General features: G+C 37.6%; 1 protein-coding gene and 1 long non-coding RNA gene across 2 annotated transcripts; one reads left to right on the plus strand and one right to left on the minus strand.

Moving 5' to 3' along the window:
• Window positions 1-3681: 3681 nt before the first annotated feature.
• tbx2b (T-box transcription factor 2b) lies at window positions 3682-11347 on the minus strand. Its single transcript, XM_067450575.1, has 7 exons — window positions 10588-11347; window positions 9521-9788; window positions 8295-8441; window positions 7181-7257; window positions 6821-6987; window positions 5669-6276; window positions 3682-5165 (listed from the first exon to the last, which is right to left on the minus strand). The coding sequence occupies exons 1-7, from the start codon at window positions 10947-10949 to the stop codon at window positions 4734-4736; spliced, it is 2061 nt and encodes a 686-aa protein (XP_067306676.1). The 5' UTR covers window positions 10950-11347; the 3' UTR covers window positions 3682-4733.
• A 261-nt stretch (window positions 11348-11608) lies between these two features.
• Window positions 11609-19549, plus strand: LOC137084364 (uncharacterized). The gene is made up of 2 exons (XR_010906751.1): window positions 11609-12160; window positions 19217-19549. It is a non-coding gene; the product is annotated as an uncharacterized lncRNA (long non-coding RNA).
• Window positions 19550-19631: the final 82 nt, after the last annotated feature.

Consider the following 19631-nt stretch of genomic DNA (forward strand, 5'->3'; position numbering starts at 1 on the left):
TTCATTCTTTGAATTGTACTTGAGTAGTGTTTACTTGCAGTGCAGTATTCTTGTGTATTGTGTATTCTCATCTACCTGTCCTGGTAAATTGCCACTGAATATGTGATAATCTGTACACCATTATAAACTGTTTTGTAAGAAATCCTTCACTAAAAATAAATGTAGACTTAATATTAACAATCACTTCCTTTCATTAATATGTCCAGAAGGTGGCGACGGACTACTGGTTCAGATTTTTATGCTGATTCTGATTGATCAAAAAGTTATTTTTGTGGCGTGTGACATTTAACAAAACAAATACACAAGAACAGAGAAACTCACCATCAAGCTTTCTAAATGCACAACTTGTGTGAGAATGAGGCTCCTGCCCAGGATCTACACAGATTCTGACAGCTTCACTCAAGCTTGAAAGCTTCAACGAGGAGGTGTGTGAGAATTACACATTTGTCTTGTGCACTGTAATATTTTAATATTTCCATCAAACCACTTTTTATTTATTTATTATGAAAGCAGCTGCTCCTCACCATCCACATTCAGATTGGTTCTTTATAGGTTTATCAGGCTAGTTATCACTTACTGGAGTGAATATTTTTATATGCTTATTGCTTGTTTACATTTCCAACTGTTATTGCCTGCACTTAAAAAAAAATATATATATATCTGGTTTTCCTTAAAATATTGAGTTCATTTAAATAAAAAAATGAGTTAATACAATGAACTTTTTTTTTTGACGATCGACAACCTTTATTCAAATATTATTAAACTTTTTTTTTTTTTAAAAGAAGCATATTGTGTTAATTTATTGTGTTTTATTTGTGATGACGCAGTGAAACATGCCAAATGTTGTTATTTTCATGCTTTATCACATTGTTTATGTTGTTCAGATACAATAATATTTTGAGTTTCTATTTTTTAAACCAGTTTCCTTCATTGTATCAACTCAATTTTTTTATTTCAATAAACTCTAAAATTTATGGGAACCAGGTTACTTACGTTTTAAGTTAAACCAACAATTTTTTTTAAAGTGTAGAAAAAAGAGATAAAGATCCACTGAACGCATGTTGTCACGGGGTAAGATGTCTCTATGGAACCTGCCATTATTATAGGCTTTTCAGCAAAAACAGTGAAATAATTCAACAACAAATGTAAGTGTAAATGTACAGAATTAACTAAATATTTTTCTTTGGCTAGCAAATATTGTAATTAATTGTATCAATTTAAACATTTAAAATAGGACAACTTGTCTTAGCCCGACCTTTGTGGCTTCATTGTGTTCACTTGTTTACCCGAGTATAGTAAAATGTGATAGAAGAATTTAGCAAAGTTTTAAAAACAGGTTTAAAAATTAATAGGTGAATGTTTCCCCTCATCTTTATTGATTTAATATAAATTATAAAGTTAATTTCAGAGTAATTTTAGGTGTTGAAAAGTGCTTCAACAGCCAAATATTAGTGTATAAATGGACTGACATGAAAATACACCTGTGTGTCATACAAAATGAACCTAGAGATTGATCAAGTGCATGTGAGCTATAATTTGAATGTAATTTAAAATAGCAATAATCCTGGAGTCTTTCTCGTTCTGTTCTTTACAGGGTATGTCTGAGGTTCATAGAATTGAATGATATCAGCATCAAGTCATCGCAAACCCTCAGTGCCTTCATAGATTTTCAAGCTTCTCAGTGTTCAGTTTCAGCTTCTGCAGATCAGATAAAAAACTCACCCAGACGGCTGTGAGAAACCACTTGTTGTCAATGGTCCTTTTGTCTGATTTTTTCATTAATATATAAAGAAACAACTGATAATTGGCTTCTACGCTTAATGTCACTTTCAGGCTGTGTAGCTACTAAAGATTTACTCCTTCTCGATTTCCGATTTGGTTGACTTAAAGCTAAATATGTAAACACTTGGCTGGTTTCTGTCGAGTACCAGGACTGTAATTGCTTGTCATCGCAGTCTATTGATTGGTCATTGACTGATTAGTTTGGACAAAGAGTTAGGTTGCGTTGTTCGGTCTGTTAATTGAATATAACAGCTTTTAACAATGGCCCCTCGATGAAAACGAGGGCTTGAGGTTATTGCACGAAAAAGAATAGAAGAGAAACAAGGGGTATCTCTAATTAGGAGCTGTAACTCTCGGGAACTGTCCCTTTGTGCGCGGGTGTGGGGAAGCTGCATGGCCGGCAGGCAGGCGACAGGCGCCGGTTGCTGGACAAAGGGCTGTCTGCTGCCAAAGTGGCTGGGCGTCCAAACTCTCATCCTCCCTAACCTCCTATCCGCAACACTTAACCCTTTCGCTATAACATGAGAGTATTTCCCCCCCAATATTTCTTCTCTGCTGTGCAGCTTATCTACTCTTTACGGCTCGGGCTCGACAGCCTAAACTATGTTCTGGGCGCGCTCACACCATTAATGATTGGTGCCAAAAAGCGCACAGCATATCTGGGTCGTTGAAAGAGAATGAAGGAAAGGAGGTGGGGAGAGTGGAGCGTAGTTCTGCTTCCGAGTCAAGCTTTGTCTATAAATAATCGTGCATATGACTATAAATAGGCTTAAAACAACACAATAGGTGGCATTGTACTCGAAAGGAAACACTGGAAACGATAAAGGATTCAAATTTAGACCCCTGGTTTTTGTACCATTTTTTAGTCTATTTATTATTATTATTATTATTATTATTATTATTATATAAATTAGATTATAAATCAGTCATGGTGCATTTCGAACATAAAACGGGTTCGCTCAGGAGGTAGGCCTAACCATAGCAATAGTGGGCTATACTTTTTGTAAGGATCATCATCAAAGAGAACATTATAAAACGTTCACACTACTGTCATTATTTAATTTGGTTATTGATTTGCTTATCGCAAATACATCACAAAAAAGTATGTTTTGTCTACAAAGATACCTTACAAAAATCCGAAAAGACTGTTCGGATTTCGCTAGATGAGGTCAAATTTCCAGAAATGTGTAATTCGCACATTATTATTTTTTTTTTTTTTATTATTATTATTATTATTATTATGATTGGAGAGTATTATTATAGAGATAGTATCTAGATTATAGAGTAGGCTAGCATATGTGTTGCTATTTTGCCATTAATATTTTTATTTTAGGCCTGCATTTTAGGCTATATTTGTATTTTTACAATAGTAGCCTACCCTTTTCTCATGTAAAACAATAATATTACTAATCAAATAACTAAACTAAAATTGTTTGCACATGCCTATAAAGGCCTAAAAATACAACTACCATTGTAGCGGTAAAATCACATTGATGTTGATGAGGGGTAAAATGATCCGGAACGTGAGCCTACGACAGAGGGCGCAGTAGCTTTTGCTATAGGCTGCTATGCTACGTTTTTGAAAACCCCTTTAAAAATGATTATGAACTTATAAATATTTCTACGTATAATTTTCCACATATGGTTTCTTTTAAAAGATTACGTTTATGATTATTACATGACCCCTAATCACAAATAGTGAGGGTGTGGCTGACCCTAAATCTTGTTTTCTGCTTGTATGGTGCACTTCGTTTGTTTGTGTTTTCCCATAGGTTTTTATGTCATCGTTTTACCTCATAAGGTATAGGCTCCCTTATAGCCTACATTTATACTTTTGGTCTGACATTAGTAGGTGTGCAACTTATCATTAAGGTAACGTAGTGCCATAAATGTCAAATATTTAAACACGTTGATTTTTTTATTGAAATCGTGAAAGAATCCTACAACAACATCAACAACAACAACAGAAAAATCCGGACAGCCAGCACAACGGGACACTTTCATATATTTCTTTATATAAACTCATCTCAAGAAGAGGAATGTCGATCTCTTCTGTTGGAGTACATTAACCTGAGGCTTCCCAAACCTTGTGAGTCCCGCAGCGTGATAAGTGTTTTTACAGCGACTGCTACAATGCATCGATGGCACACGCGTTCATAACGTGTCACAGGCAGATTAAACAGCAACGCATCACAGATAGGAACACCTTCTGTCTCCAAACAACAAACGCTATAGCTTTCATTTACAACAACCATAGTGAAAAATGAACAGGGAAAAAAAATGCAATGAGTTAAACTCTAAATATTATATACACGCAAATGCACAGCTTTGAATAAATTAATACCAATTTGCATATTCTTAGGTCCTTGTAGCTTATTTACAGAATTAGGTTTCTTTTATTAATAATTACATTAAATAGTTCAGGTATAACTGTGTGTCGGATTTAACTATCGGTCCAACTGTCATTTCAATCCCTTTTGAAATATCCATTTTAATTCATTTTTCTTCAGTTTTTTCTCTCTCTGTATTTTATTTTTCTTGTTCTTTTTTTGTTTAATGTAGCTTGGTTGTTTTTATATGAATAACCATTTAGATATTGCAACCAACCAGCCGTGATTCTACTGACGTTACGCAAATAAAAATGTTTTTTAATTAAAAATTCCTTTTTTCAATAGATTGGTGTGGTCTTGTCAGCATGTTCTACACAGAGTCAATTAGGCTATACCGTAGATTGTCTTCGCAGCACTATGTAGATCTTCACCACCAAGAGAGCCATGTCCAACGTTTTCTTGTATTATTTTGTATTTTACTTGTTTACTGCTGTTTGCTTTTTTCCCACTCCAGTCATCCATGCGCAAAAACAGTACTTGATGAAATGTCTCGCAGAGAACCACTTAATAAAATCCTCTGGCAATTCAAGTCATGCCCTGGATAGGTTTGGGGACGCTTGATCACTTGGGGGAATCCCTAGGTGAGGAAGCCTCCCGCTGACTCTCTAGACCGCTCACTAGTCTCTGAATGTTCTGAAGTTCATTGATGGATTCCTTCATTGTTGTTTTAGGTGAGCCGTTTCTCTGAGTCGCCCCCGACTTATGATCAGGCACAGGACTCGTTTCCCTGCTACCGCATTTAGACGATTCAGATGAGGGGTTTAGGCCGCTTGGCAATCCGGTGGTAAGCAGGTTTGTGCTTTGAGGGATCGACACGGGGAGCTGGTAAGGGTTGAACCGCAGTCGAGGGCGAGCGGAGCTGCTCAAGAACGGGTTCCTGGAGAGCGAGGAGGCCGTGCTGCTCGCGGGGAGGGCGGAGGCCGCTGCAGCTGCCGCGGCCATGTAGGTGTAGGGGTATGGGAAAAGTCCACCGAAGGTTGGCATCGGAATGCCCTGTAATAAGAGACATTCGTTAGCGCACACCGAACATGCAATAGTTTGAAAGGTGAGGATCTGCTACATGGCGATTTGTTTTTAGAGAGCCAGTATTTGCACAGATTAGTGGCACCTGTTCACAGTACATCAGATTTCAATAGCAGGCGAATTTAGTGACTTTTAGTGCATTTTAGAAATAAATACTAGCCTATCATCGCTGATTATGAACGGAAAGAAAATATGTGACATTCAATAGCTTTTGTATGCAAAAAAATAATAATAATAATAATAATAATAATAATATATATATATATATATATATATATATATATATATATATATATATATATATATATATATATATATATATATATATATATATATATGATATAAAATATATATATATGTTCGACATGTAACCAACAACTAGATGTAGGCTTGCGCTTTCATTCACGTGCTTCCATAACAGACAGCTCGTATCATGACATAGTTTTAAATTTTAATGGCGAGAGTTTTCTTACCTGAGAGGCAAGCATGTGTTGAGAAAGATGAAAGGGAAAGGGACTCGTGGTGCTCCCAGTACCCTGGGCCGACAGGCTTCCATTATCCAAACCACCAGCTCCTGAAACGGAAGCCAATAGATGTCCCATACCCATGGCTGAAAACGCCCCAGGTGCCATTGCAAATTGTCCAGGGTGGAATAATAGAGGTTGTCCGGTGTTTAGTGGGTTAAAGAACTGTTGACTGTGTAGACCGGAGAGCGCCAAACTCTGAAGGTGATGTGCCCCAAAATGCGACGGACTCTCTGTCTGTACCATCAGAGGAGAGAAACTGTCTTTACTGCTGCTAAGACCACCGTTTTCCGTGTCTTTCTTTGACGAGTCTGTGTCTTTCCTCGGCCTGCTCTCTAGTTTGTCTTTCTCCAAGTTTCTTATGCTAAATATAGAATCGCTTGATTTTCGAGAGTCCGGATAATCGTCTTTCTTCTCCACAACAGGCCTCTCCCGCCCCCGGTCCTCACATCTCGACCTGAATGGAGATGGAGGCTCTGGTCCAGGACTGCTGGAGCCTCCACACCGCTCATCTTGATGGTCCAGTTCGTGCTCACTGTCAGTGCATGTTTTGTCATCTGTGATAAAGAGAAAAAAAATGTGTATCCACATTTGCGATATAGGCTATGGCAAAATGAGGCCACTCATATGATTTTTGCTGAGAGCATTTTACAGTTTTTTTTGTTTGTTTTTTCGTAATATATTTTCTACACAATCTATAATTTTGCATTTGTTACTGAATTAATAGCTTAGTAGGTAAACTCTCGAAATGAAATTTCGTCCAATGAAAATAAATGCGATGAAATAATTATCCTTTGAAAAAAAAAAAAAAAATATGTAGGCTAGTTTTCTCCACGCAGAACTTTAACGAAATGTAGCCTTAGTTCGGGACTATAACCCAGCTATGTTTCTTCTTATAATGTGTTTGAGAAATTTACTTTATCAGCACATTTGTTCCATCAGAAATGCTTTATTAAAATGACTTTGTCAATTATTTAAAAACTCTTGAAAAACGCAGAAGGCATAATACAACGTCTTGTAAATGATACGACACTTAGGCTTGTTTCCTCTCAGTGATCGTGAAGCATAGTATATATAATTTATTCATAGTTTTAGACCTACCTCTGCTGCCCCGACTTAATCTAAGTGGGCTGGAAACCGGTCCAGGTGAATGACCAGCATCTCTGCCGGTTGTAGGTTCGCTTGAGGAAGCATCAGAGTCCGCGCCATCACGGTCCACTTTACACTGATCTTCATACATGCGTAATGATGGAAGGGTCAGTTGTTTCCTTTAACATACATAAAATAAAATAAAAAATGTAAGAAATAAAGGAAATATGACATGAGTTGACCCACACTGCACATAAGAAGAAGAAGAAAAAAACCTTGCAATACTTTTTACTTGGCCTTCAGTCTGCAATTTCTCGGCCATTTTGCATTGCGTAACAATGGATGTGAACCTTCAAAGGTTCCAAAACCTACCTTTTTTCCCTCCTTCCATTCCCTGTGTCTCTGAAGCCTTTGGCAAAGGGATTATTATCAATCTTCAGTTGTGTTATCTGAATACAAATAAAACAAATAAAGGTGTAAGCCTATATTATATTATTCATTATTTGTTTTTATAGGCCTATGATTATTAGCAGTAGTATAGCTATTAGTAGCCTATTAATAACATTATGATTCGCAGTTTGTTGTTAGTGTTCAACTACGTTTCACGAATTCATCATTTACAAGTAAACTTATTCACACATCATTTAAATGCATAAAAAGAAAAGCCTTAATATGTGGTGTGATCACCCATTATTATCCCAACACTGTTAAACACGCTACGCAGACTACTTTAGAGATAATTGAATTATTACAAATGTTTAATGAAAAAGATCACGACCCCCCTGAGAAAATTCCTCGAATAAACATTTTCCATTTGTCAAATTGTTATTCTCTATAGCACAACAGAGAGAACAAGAGAGGCGAACTAGATGAGTGACGCCGACCTGCTATCAATAATTAATAGTGTGGTTTGAATCATTGCCAGTTTTACAAGTTCCATGAAAATACAGAGCGATGTAACAGAACGATTTTCGTTGTGCCCAAGTGATTTAGACGCTGTAGGCTATAAATTCAGGAGAAACCAGGGCCTTAAAGTTCATAGATTGCTAAGCTAGATGGCCTCTACTTTTTGCGTTAGAAACTGACACGCTTTGATTGCTCTGCCTCAGCGAGTGTAGCTCCCGGACAAACCGGCGAGCTTAAGTGCCTGCTAATCGATTGTGACTCTATGTCATAAATTTTACGATACCGACAAGCTCACCAGGCCCCTCGGACACAGACGACAATTAACATGAGCAGTAGCTGAAAGTAGCACTGGACACACGAGGAATTGGAAATGTTTTAAAGATACAATTTTGCGTTCACATATCTTACTACTAACTACTCCTCTCGATGAAGATGTAAACAATAAAACCAATAAAACGTCGGGTGAGGAAGCATGCAAACGCACCATAGAACTAAAGTATGAAGAAGAAAAAAATACGATTAGTAAAGTTGTACATTATATAGGCCTGGCCCAGATATTCATCAAAATATGGGTACATACCTTGTCGTTCTGATAAGCTGTGACAGCAATAAAATCAGTCTCGGGGAAAACATAAGTCCTGAAAGTGCTGTACGGGAGCTTCAGAATATCGTTGGCTCTCACAATATGAAACCTGGGCTGGTATTTATGCATTGAATTCAGGATGGTCTAACAAGAAGGAGAGGAATGGATGGAAGACATTAGTGCTTGTCACAATAATTATTCATTTCAAGTAATTATTATTTAAAATCGTTTTAGACAATACATACCACAATATATTTAGTAATAATGGTAATATTGTTCTTGGGTCAAATCACATAACAATAGGCCTGTGCCAGTGGCAGGTAGACAGAAACCAGCCACACGAACATGTAACATGAGTTATTTTGTGGGGCTATCATTATAACACAAATTAATTCTGAAATAATTAAATAAAATAATTGTACCGTTTAAGTTTACAACAACACATTGTGATGCTACACAGGTAAAATATAGGCTACATGTATATATTTTCTATTTGACCATCAAATATCAGATGGCTGTGCCATGCATGTAAATGTTCCATTTGTTTCCAGTCGATTTGTTTGCAAGTCGCGTAAGGGAGCATGGCACACACTGTATTTGACTGCTCATGTAGAGTATTGTTCAGCATCGTTGCATCTGTCTCAACATTGCTCACTGAAACTAACACATTCGAGACTGCACAGGTCGCTGTATCTATATGCAATTTGTTGCTGCGCTCACTCAAAACAGCCCAAATTACACTTTCACTGTAAACTCATTTACTGTAGCGTGATTTGACCTCATTTTTGGTCACTTCCACCCCCTCATAAATGTTTTAACGCTCTGCGCCTATCATAAACAATAGAAGTAGCAGTGGCCAAGAAAAAACTCAGGATGAAGTAGGAATATTTACATTACATAACCGAGCTGACAATGCCATCATTACAACGAATACAACAATGACTTAAACCCCCATATGTGGTTTGTAAACAAAAAGGGGGGAATGAATGTACATGGGCCGAACACATTAATTAGGTTAAGTTAAATTTGATATTTTGGAGCATTCATAATTCTCATCACATTTAGGAAAAAAACAGCGATATTGAAAGCAGGAATACCCATTTCGATAAGCATTATACATGACAGAAAACGTATTTTAATAAATTACACAGTAACACACAATTATAATAGGCCTGGGCTACTCGAAACACACAATAAAAAAGGTAAGAAAACGGGTTACTTACAAATCCATGTTTGTCCGAAATGTTGTTGGTTAACTTCAGTTTATGAAAAGCAACAGGCTTAGCCATCCATTGTTCCCCAGTAGCTGGGCTATCCGGATGTATATACATTCGCTTTGGCATCTCCGGGTCGGCCTTCCCCGCTACCATCCAGCGAGAGTTGTGGAACTTGTAACGGCAGTCGTCGGCAGCCACAATATCCATTAATAAAATATACTTGGCTTTTTTATCGAGTCCATTAATGCGGACTTTAAAAGGTGGAAACATTCTCCTGTAGAAAAAGGAAATGTCCATAGATCAAAATCTTTTAATTGTATTTTTTATGCAAATGTGGTCAAATGCAAGCTTAACGTTTTAACAACAAAACCAAATAATAACTCCGGGCTTTCAGTGCTATGTCTAGCTTAACTCGATATTCAATGAAACAACGGAATTAAATGTATTTTAACATTTTACTCGGCTGCAGATAATTTAGCTCGCCGCAAGGCTTAAATCTTCCATGAAAGTGGCAGGTTATTTACATAAAATATTGTCACCTCAGAACATAGGCAGACCACGAAATAAATTAAAGCACGATTTAACTGTGCCACACCGTGCCTTGAAAGTCAATATTTGTTGATATTAATATAAGCAACACAAAGCCTCAGCTATTTTCATTTTGCTTAGCCACAGAATACGCATCGCTTGTAAGCTACTTTCCCTATTTCGTTCATAAATCAACTGAAATGATGATTCGTTCAGGTAGGCTACACATGTTCTGACAGTAAGACATTCATTTCTATAGTCTCTTTGACATAATAATTAGGTCAGCTAGTTCAGGGCGCGAGATATTTAACGCCTTGCGAGAGCGATGTGCAAAAGACAGAGATTTAGTCGTGAATTTACTGGGCCTGCTGAACTAGCTACAAAGCCATCGAACGGAACAGTCTTTTTTTTTTTAGTTTTTAATCCGTGCAATACAAGGCGGAATATATGTGAAACGTGGAGTGCATCATAACATTCAGACGTATAAACACTGGAACAAAAGACAAAAAAAAATAAAAAAAAAAATAGAGCAACTCGGAACTCACCTGCCAGATTTCGTAATAACCATTTCGGTTCCTATTTTGTGGAACTGGTCCCATAGATCCTTCGCTTCTAGTGTGACTTTGGGATCGTCTTCAACCTCTTCCTCAGGCTCCAGGCTCTTGAGACTGCGAAGATGAGCTGCCTGATGATGGTGACTCAGAGCCGGATGGAGCCCAGCCTCCGCGGCTCCGGCCAGGGCATGGTCCGGGATCGGCTTTGTGAGAGCCCCGGGAGGCAAGGTCAGCGCCGGGAAGAAGGAGGGTTGCGCGGCCGCGAGAAAAGCTGACATAGGAAAGTCGGTCGGCCGGTGAGCGTGGAAAGGGTGGTAAGCCATCGCAGTCCCTGTAAAAACTGGATCTCTCATCGGTGCATCCAACAATCGTAGTGGAAAATATATTTAGTGGTGTTCTCTGACAAAAAGGAGCGCGTATCCAGAAGATAGACTGTCTCACTACGAGAAGGAAAAGCGCAGCAAGGCAATTTTGGCGAAATGTGAATCGCGAAAAGGCGAGCAAAGACAGTGGTAGGGATCTTCCACTTTAACTCCTGTAGCTGCTAGTTTCCACGAAGTCCCCGTAATAATATCAGTCAAAGTGAGCGCAGCGACGCTTTGAAGGCGGAATTGGGGAATCCTGTTCTCCAACAGCTCTCATAAAAAGATTACTCTTTCGATGCGGATGTCCATTCAAGCGCAGTCATTCTACGCAGACACGGAGTTGAAATGGTTAGATCTTGCTCTGTCCACTGTACAACTGTAACTATCTCACATGTCCTTCCTGCTCTGATCCCAGCACTAATGAACCAAGCCCCCTTGATTGCTGATTTTACGCTTTCTGGACCAATTGTGGGCCTCCATAGGCGTGGTTTTGACAGCTCCGGCCAGGCTCAAGGAGAGGGGGTGGACAAGAAGGTGTCGGAAGCATTAGCAGTAAGAAAACATGTCAACAGAATAAAATATTAACCAATGACAGAAAAGATCGGGAAATCCCACCCCCGTCTCCAAGCCAAGCGGCGGGTCAGCCCTCAGTGCTTAGCCGGTGGTGACTGCACCTCCGTCGGCTTACGCTTTATAATTACGATGCCTCCTTGTTCCGAGGAACAAAACTCACTCTCCGGTACACTGAAAAGTAGGAATTAGGACTACTGACGTGTAAATGAAAAAAAGCGCAACTTGTTGTGCAGAATCAGCGCAAATATAGTATGTTTTCTCTTGGTAGCACATTTAAAAAAAATATAAATTGATGATGACTATAAAGACATCAGGAACACAGCAAATAGCGTTTATCTTTTCGCTGTAGGCTACATGTAAAAGTGACGCGTACGAGTATTTTGTTCATAACATAGCACTGCACACACACAGATCACTATGCGTTACTGTGTGAATAACTATTTCCGTACTTGATGCGTGTGTCGCCGTGCACTGACTTCATGTGAGGAACAGCAGCCAATAACCGGACATTGGTGCTTTAAATTCTGCCCCGGGTCATTCAAAGCGCACAGCCACGCGCTATACTGAAGAAAGAGAAAGAGGAAGAGGGTTGATGGAACCTAAAGACCAATGTAAAGATAATTTTGGTGAGTGTTGCATTACTCTTGACTGTTAACTCTTAACAAGCATCTGCAGTTCACTTTTAATTTAATCTGCCTCTATGCATGTGTTATACTACTTAGACAACTGTGTAGGGAATGTAAATGTTTTTTATTCACATCTTAGGCTATATATTTTGCAGATGATCTGAATGTTTAGATGAGCTGAAAAAGCATATGCTTTAAATGTTACTACCACTATACTAAATGTAACTACCGTCTACTTTCGACCTGTAGTTTAAGCAGTGGGTCGAGCCATGAGTGTAGTCTATACCTTTAAGAAATCCACTCGTGGACTCTAGATTTACTTGGATTGGGTTTGTTAGATAGCCGCTTGGCGCCAGTCGGCTGACGCACCGCAGTAAGAACCGTCTCTTGTCAGTTCATATTTACTCCAAAATCCTCTAACAGTGCACTCCAATCTCTTTAGCATTTACGCCAAACTTTTGGCTTGCGCTTGCCTCCTTTGTCTCTAAATGACCTGTGATCACTATAAGTTAGCAAGTCAACTTTCCATCAGATGTCGCCTTTACATAGTTCCAATATTTTCAACACGCATCAATGTCCATCTATGTTTTCGAGCGGACGGATTCAACCGGTTGCGGAATGTTGTCACCTTTACACTTCGATACAAATCAGCAGAACACGATGACAGGCTGTATGTTTAACCCCTACTGCGCCAGAGAGGACCTGATAGACTCATTAAACATTGCTTATTATAGCCTACTGAAATGTTAAAGATAAGCGTGTATTTCTCAACAGATGTCCAGAAACGTGATGTGTTTGCAGCTCTTCTTTAAAATGTCGACGACGAAGTTTAATTGCTATAGGCTTTTTAGAAAAACTGTATTTAGTGTACAAAGTGGTTTAGATGCATATGTTTCTATTAAAGAGTATATTGCGGATTGCCAATTACGTCGTCATGGCATTAAAACAGAAAAACGAACATGTGTAAAAAATGTTTCTTATCGAGTTATCGAACAGGGTTTTAAATATTAATTAAAAATAACACGTATATTTGGCAATTTCATTATTAGTCTATTGGTAAGTTTAATTTCACATTTACACCACAACAATATAAGAATAGCTAAATCTTCACCGTAAACAGAAACCCGAGATAAAGTAGGCAGACACTTGTTGCCGACGCCACGAGTGAACAGACACACAGCTATAGCGGGATTTATTCAAACTGACACTAAATTATGGGATATGCACGCTCCTGCCATAAATATATGCTAATTACTCAAATAGGACACAATTTTCTTTTAAAACTTGTGGAAATAATAATAATAATTAAAAAAAAGATATAGAATGAAATTAAATAAATTAGCCTTATTACTAAACATGTTCAATATTTATTGTACAACAAAATAGCTAGCCTACATATACAGGTATATTGATTAAATAATTAATTTTATAATGCAAGATGTTCAAATGTCCAAACGAAATGACAAAAAAAGTTTAAAAAAAGTTTTCTCCTGAAATAAAACATTTTAAGCTCAAATTAAGAGGCATACATAATGTCAAATGTCTGATGAGAATAAAACAAGCCAACATCTCTCATGTGCTGAGAGTCATTGTCATTTACAGTACTTAGCTGTGTAGCAATATTGTTTTAAAATGTAATAAATAGGCTACAAAATCTATAAAAAATATCTATATTTAACAAATAATTAGGAGTGAAAATATATGGCATTAGGCCTATATGATCAATATCTCCTGGTTTGGTGATTAATCCTGACATGCCTAGTGGATTTTAAATATTAAATATTACACAATTTTGATGTATGTAGTGTTTTTTTTTTTACCTACAATAAGTTGTTGAAATAGGACTAATCAATAGCCATTGTGTGATCTCTGGGCTTCGAGAGTGATTTAGATTGAGAAGTGATTAACCACACATGGAAATGGTAATGGTTTTCTATGTATATACTTAAGGAAGTAATTACATCAACAATGTTTCTGCAATTAGGCCAGATTTATTTTTTCCCCGGTGTACACATCTAAACTGACAAGAATGTAGGCTAATCATGCGCTGAGCTCTTATCACACATAATTTAAAAAGCGTTCATGCTGAAAAAGTTTTCACGGCCCCGCCACTGTTTTACTGCCAAAACAACGAGGCGTCGAAAAAGCAATGATGAGCGTGATGATGAAAAACAAGGTTAAAGGTTTGACAGGAGATGTAGAGCCGCGTCTGTCTGCATAAGCTTCGATCAGAGAACATTTTCATTAGTTAAAAATAGCCTGATGCCAAACTTTTATGCTTGATCTGCTTCTGTCAGCTTGTGTGTCCTTGAGACGGTGTCCGCTGTTAAGACAATGTGTCTAATTGTGTTTCCAGGCTTCTGAGGAAATGAATATGTTCCTGCAGAAAGATAACGCAAACCTTTGCAATACCTTCACATATATGAAACCAGATGATCCTCTAGGGCTGATCATTAAATGACCGTTGCTCCTTTTTCTGCTTTTACATTGTTGCTCCTTCTTTTCATCTTTTCATCATCTCTCTGCATCATCTCTCCTGCTATATTTAGCCGGTAGACTGAGGCCTTGGCGCCAGACCGTTTAAGACCTGTCAAAGTCCCTCATATTTCCCCTTGTCACATGTATACCCAGCGCCTCCACCAGCTAGCAGCCCCCTCTCTCCTCCTCCCTTCCGTCCAGCTCTCTCCTCCATTCTTACTACCCATCCACACACACCCTGTATACGTTTTCCCATGTCTCCTCTTTTTCATTAGGACAGTGTATTTGATATGTTCGTGCTTTTTTGCCAAGTCGTACAATTTGCTCTTCGCGTGGTCCATTTTGCATCAACCAACCTGATTCAGCAGAACCTCGTCAGGACATCGACTGGAGCCTACCTGATAGATGCGAAACAACAATTTTATAGACAGCTCTGGTGCTCTGCTTCTTCTCTCCCACATGCCTAAAAGTAAATAGGCAACTCCACAAAAGCACAAGTACAATGTCGCTTTCACTAGTGAGGACATCTCAAAGAAACGACAGTCTTTATTCCGCGGTGATGCTATTGCTAAACCTTAATCCTCACACAACCTGTTGATATAGATTCAAAAAAAAAAAAAAAAAAAAAAAAAAAATCAGGTCTATGAATGAAAATAATGTCCTGTTTTCAATGTTTTGCCGTTTATAAGAATATTATTTTCAAGACATTTGGCTGGAGATACAGATTATAACTTTAAAAAAAACAGTCGAATTCAGAATAGCTTAAATAGCCTACAATGAAATAAAAAAAATATTATTATTATTTCTGCCTATATATATATATATATATATATATATATATATATATATATATATATATATATTTATATATATATATATATTTATATATATATATATATATATATATATATATATATATATATATATATATATATATATATATATATATATATATATATAAAACCTAGGCTATATATAAAATGTAGGCTATATTGCATGTTACACTTTTACAAATGGTAGGCTATAGCCTATGTTTGAAAGCGCCTGTTAGCTAGGTCTATATATTATAGAAATATAATAGCCTAATGATAAAAACATTATTTTCTGTGTGGATCCGGACAAATCTGGTGTCAGGCATTAAGGGATGAAGCATGATTCGAAGACATGAATATGCACCGGTCTCAGTGACCAAAAACCGGCAATCGCTGCAAAACAATCAATACATAATTATTTGGGTTTAATACTTTTGGTGAAAATGGTAAAACATTTATGCAATGTTGTGGAGCATAGCCAATTCAGTAGGCTAGTATCAAGAAATAATAAAATATTTCCCTCATAATGTTTTGACAATTCCGAACTTTTCGAACACAATCGAAATGAATGCACCTGCTTTGTAAATGACGCTTAAATCGATTTGGATATAACACGACTGCTGATTATTTGAAGTTAGACCTTTTTCAGGTAACAGGTGGGGGCGCTCTAATGACCTCAGGGAATCAGTGTACCTGGTTCGGCCGTCTGTAGCCTATACTGTGCCGTGTACTGTCATCATCCCAGACTAAAACAAGACTTAAAATGCGTCTATGGAAACTATGTTTTCTTAACTGTGTTACTATTTTTTTTCTGAATTTAACTGAGTTTAATCTGAATCTTTTCTGAGTTTAACACACAGAACGCCTTTAGTAGCCCATATTACACATTTTGAATTGTTTTGCAAACATTACATCCAGAGCCCCTTAAAATAATAACAGGCTATGTATTATGCTTGCGTCGTAAAAACAATAACCTGTTGATTGCATACAGCCATAGATTGCGTAACCGAAAACACATTTAAAATGTTACAATCAAGAACCTATTTAAAATACACACACACACACACACACACACACACACACACACACACACACACGCACACACGCACACACGCACGCACGCACGCACGCACGCACGCACACACAAAATTACATTAGCACACGTATAAGTCTGGTAGGCTAACAGAAATGTTACACCTCTAAATGTCACACTGTTATAGTAGCCTAATTAAAATCAGACTGTTTGTTTCCTTTATGATCTCTCTCTCTCTCTCTCTCTCTCTCTCTCTCTCTCTCTCTCTCTCTCTCTCTCTCTCTCTCTCTCTCTCTCTCTCTCTCTCTCTCTCTCTCTCTCTCTCTCTCTCACACACACACACACACACACACACACACACACACACACACACACACACACACACACACACACACACACACACACACACACACACACACACACACACACACACACACACACACACACACACACACACACACACACACACACACACGATGGACTTTCTCGGTCCCCTGAGCGTTTGTCTGGTGTGATGCTGAACCCATCATTTCCCCTTTAGCGTTTCAATCTCGCGTTACATCTATATGCAACAAGTGTTCTACCATTTTGACATTTTGAGTTATTTGTGTTTAAGTAAATTTGCATTACCTCCGAAATATATGTAGCGATACATCAATATACACTAAAGACTTGATAGGCTACACTAAACTTTTTTTTATCATGTTAAAAAACATTTGTTTCCATTTATTTAACTTTTAGGATATTCCGTTTGTTACTCGACTAGGTAATTTCGTATAGGCTAAAATAGTTTTAATAATCGGCTACATGTTTTTTTTTATTATTTTAAAAAATATATTATTATTGAAAATATATAAAATTAGACGTAGCATATGGTTAAATGGCCATTTTATTTTCCATAATTTTTCTTTCTTTCTTTTTGTGGCACGTGGAATTATTCTGTTATTTTAAAACCGCATTAAGAATACTATTGTTCGTTCTTTATTGCTCTTTTTAATGTCACACAAATCTAAGAAATTATCTTTGTTATATCGGTTCAGCTCTTAGACTTTTGGTAATTCAACACGACACAATAAGCAAAAAAAAAAATTCAAATGTAATTACGGGCATTACTAGCATTCGAAGTAATTGTATTACCTCAAATCAGAAATGTCTCGAATATAGCCTACTGTGAAAAATAAACTAAATATGTGTTTCCGACTTTATATTTGGTTAAATATAGCCTACTTTTACTAAATCATGTTCACATAATAAAGTTTGGAACAGGAAAGTTAACTTTTCATTTAATCAGGATGGTAGCCTAAATTGAGGGATGAGGGGCCACCCTCACACAATCAATCCGGCGCTATTGACTGAGAATGACTTCAAGATAAAAGAAGATTGTTCTTACTGTAGGCTATGTGTTAGCATGAAGCCTGTAAATCATCGTTTCGATCAGGACACTGATGAGATGCGCGTCCAGGTGTGGGGATCCTACAGATAAGTTGATCTAATCGAGGCTATTCAGCAGCTAATTGAAAAATAGTGTGTGTGTCACACGTCAATGTCAACACTGGCCCTCTTAAATCACCAGGAGCTGTCAGTTATTATCCAGTTTACTGTCTCTCAAACAGTTGCGGAGATGAGTGCTTTATAACGATTGATAAATAACAAATTACAACACGAAGAGATTACACAACTGTGATACGGTTTACTGGAAGGCAGCAGCCAACTTCCAATCAGCTTTATTTATTTATTTATTTATTTTGTTTATAACTATCGAAGTCGTAAATAGGCCTATATAGCATAGCCTACATCAAATACATTATATGGAGAACACTTTAGCTCATAAACCGCGCAAATAGATTGTCATAAGTTGTTTATTCCATTTTAAAAATCGATTTGTAATGTTAAATTATTAGCGAACATTCCAGAATGTCTATAAATGGCAGGAACAGGATTGACAGTTTCAGCATTGGATATATTTAAGATTTCCCCCTACTGAACTAAATATTGTATGGTCATAATTGTAAATTATTGTAAATATTATGGTCACAATTTCAAATCAGAGCATTCACAAGGCTGATGTGTTTTTAATTCAACAGGTCCACTAACATCTAAAAACATACATATATATATCTCCACATATTTTTTCATCAAAATTGTGTTTTTCTGCAAGGGTAAGTTGGAAAATCACATCACAAATTCGACATCTAGTGATGCCAAACTATTTTTTCATGAAGATAGATCAAACAAGTTTAATGTGTTAAGAAAAATACCTACAGGAAAACAGTAAAATAAACTTTAATATACTTTATTCTAAGGTGGTTAAGATACTTCATGGTTTTCTCTACTTTTATCCCCTTAAAGACATCTTAAGTTTTCTGGAGGGACATTAGTTCAGATAGTAGTTAAGAGATGAACGACCTCCGGAAGGGGGAAAGACCAGTAGCCGTGCCAGAAAACAGCTGAATTACTGAATGGAGACCGTTCCCATTGGGATACATGGAGTGTGGAGGAGTGTTTTGGAACAAACAGCCACAAAATCTTACATGGATTGCCAACAAGCCTTGACAGATTGACTCAGTAGATTGTGTATCAGTGGCACAGCGGCTAAACGGCAGACTGTTTATAGATTAATGCTTCTTCGACTAAATGTACAAAATTTCACAGCAGCCTTGTGACCCCGCAGAGAGGAGGAAACCTGTGACACCCCTCACTGAAATGCCTGCTATCTTCTGTTGGTATTTATAGGCTGTCGCTCCAGTGATAAGGTGGCACTGGCAGTCTGGAGGGAGACAGAGAGAAACGTGGACTGACCTTCTCAGACGGAGAGTGTGAGCTCTGCCACTATCCTCCACACCATCTAGATGACTGCTTCACGTCGCCTTTGGGACACTGTGCGCAGCGTTTCTGTTTAAGGGTGATTGTGTGTGTGTGTGTAAGGTGAGAGTGTTGAAAAGGCACCTAAAGATGCTTAAGAGTTCAGTAGTAATAGTGGAAAAAATTACCTTTTGCTTCTTTGCATGCAATATATCTCTGCCTATCTGACTCCGCACAATAAAGATCACTGTGATGACACAACAATGGCTCTGTTAGTGGTTTTGTCTGTCTGCTGGATATCAGGTTAAGTTGCATAATAAAAGAATTGTGTTTTTATAAGAACATG

The sequence above is a fragment of the Pseudorasbora parva genome, chromosome 8 (assembly GCF_024679245.1).
Source record: "Pseudorasbora parva isolate DD20220531a chromosome 8, ASM2467924v1, whole genome shotgun sequence".
Taxonomy (NCBI): Eukaryota; Metazoa; Chordata; class Actinopteri; order Cypriniformes; family Gobionidae; genus Pseudorasbora; species Pseudorasbora parva.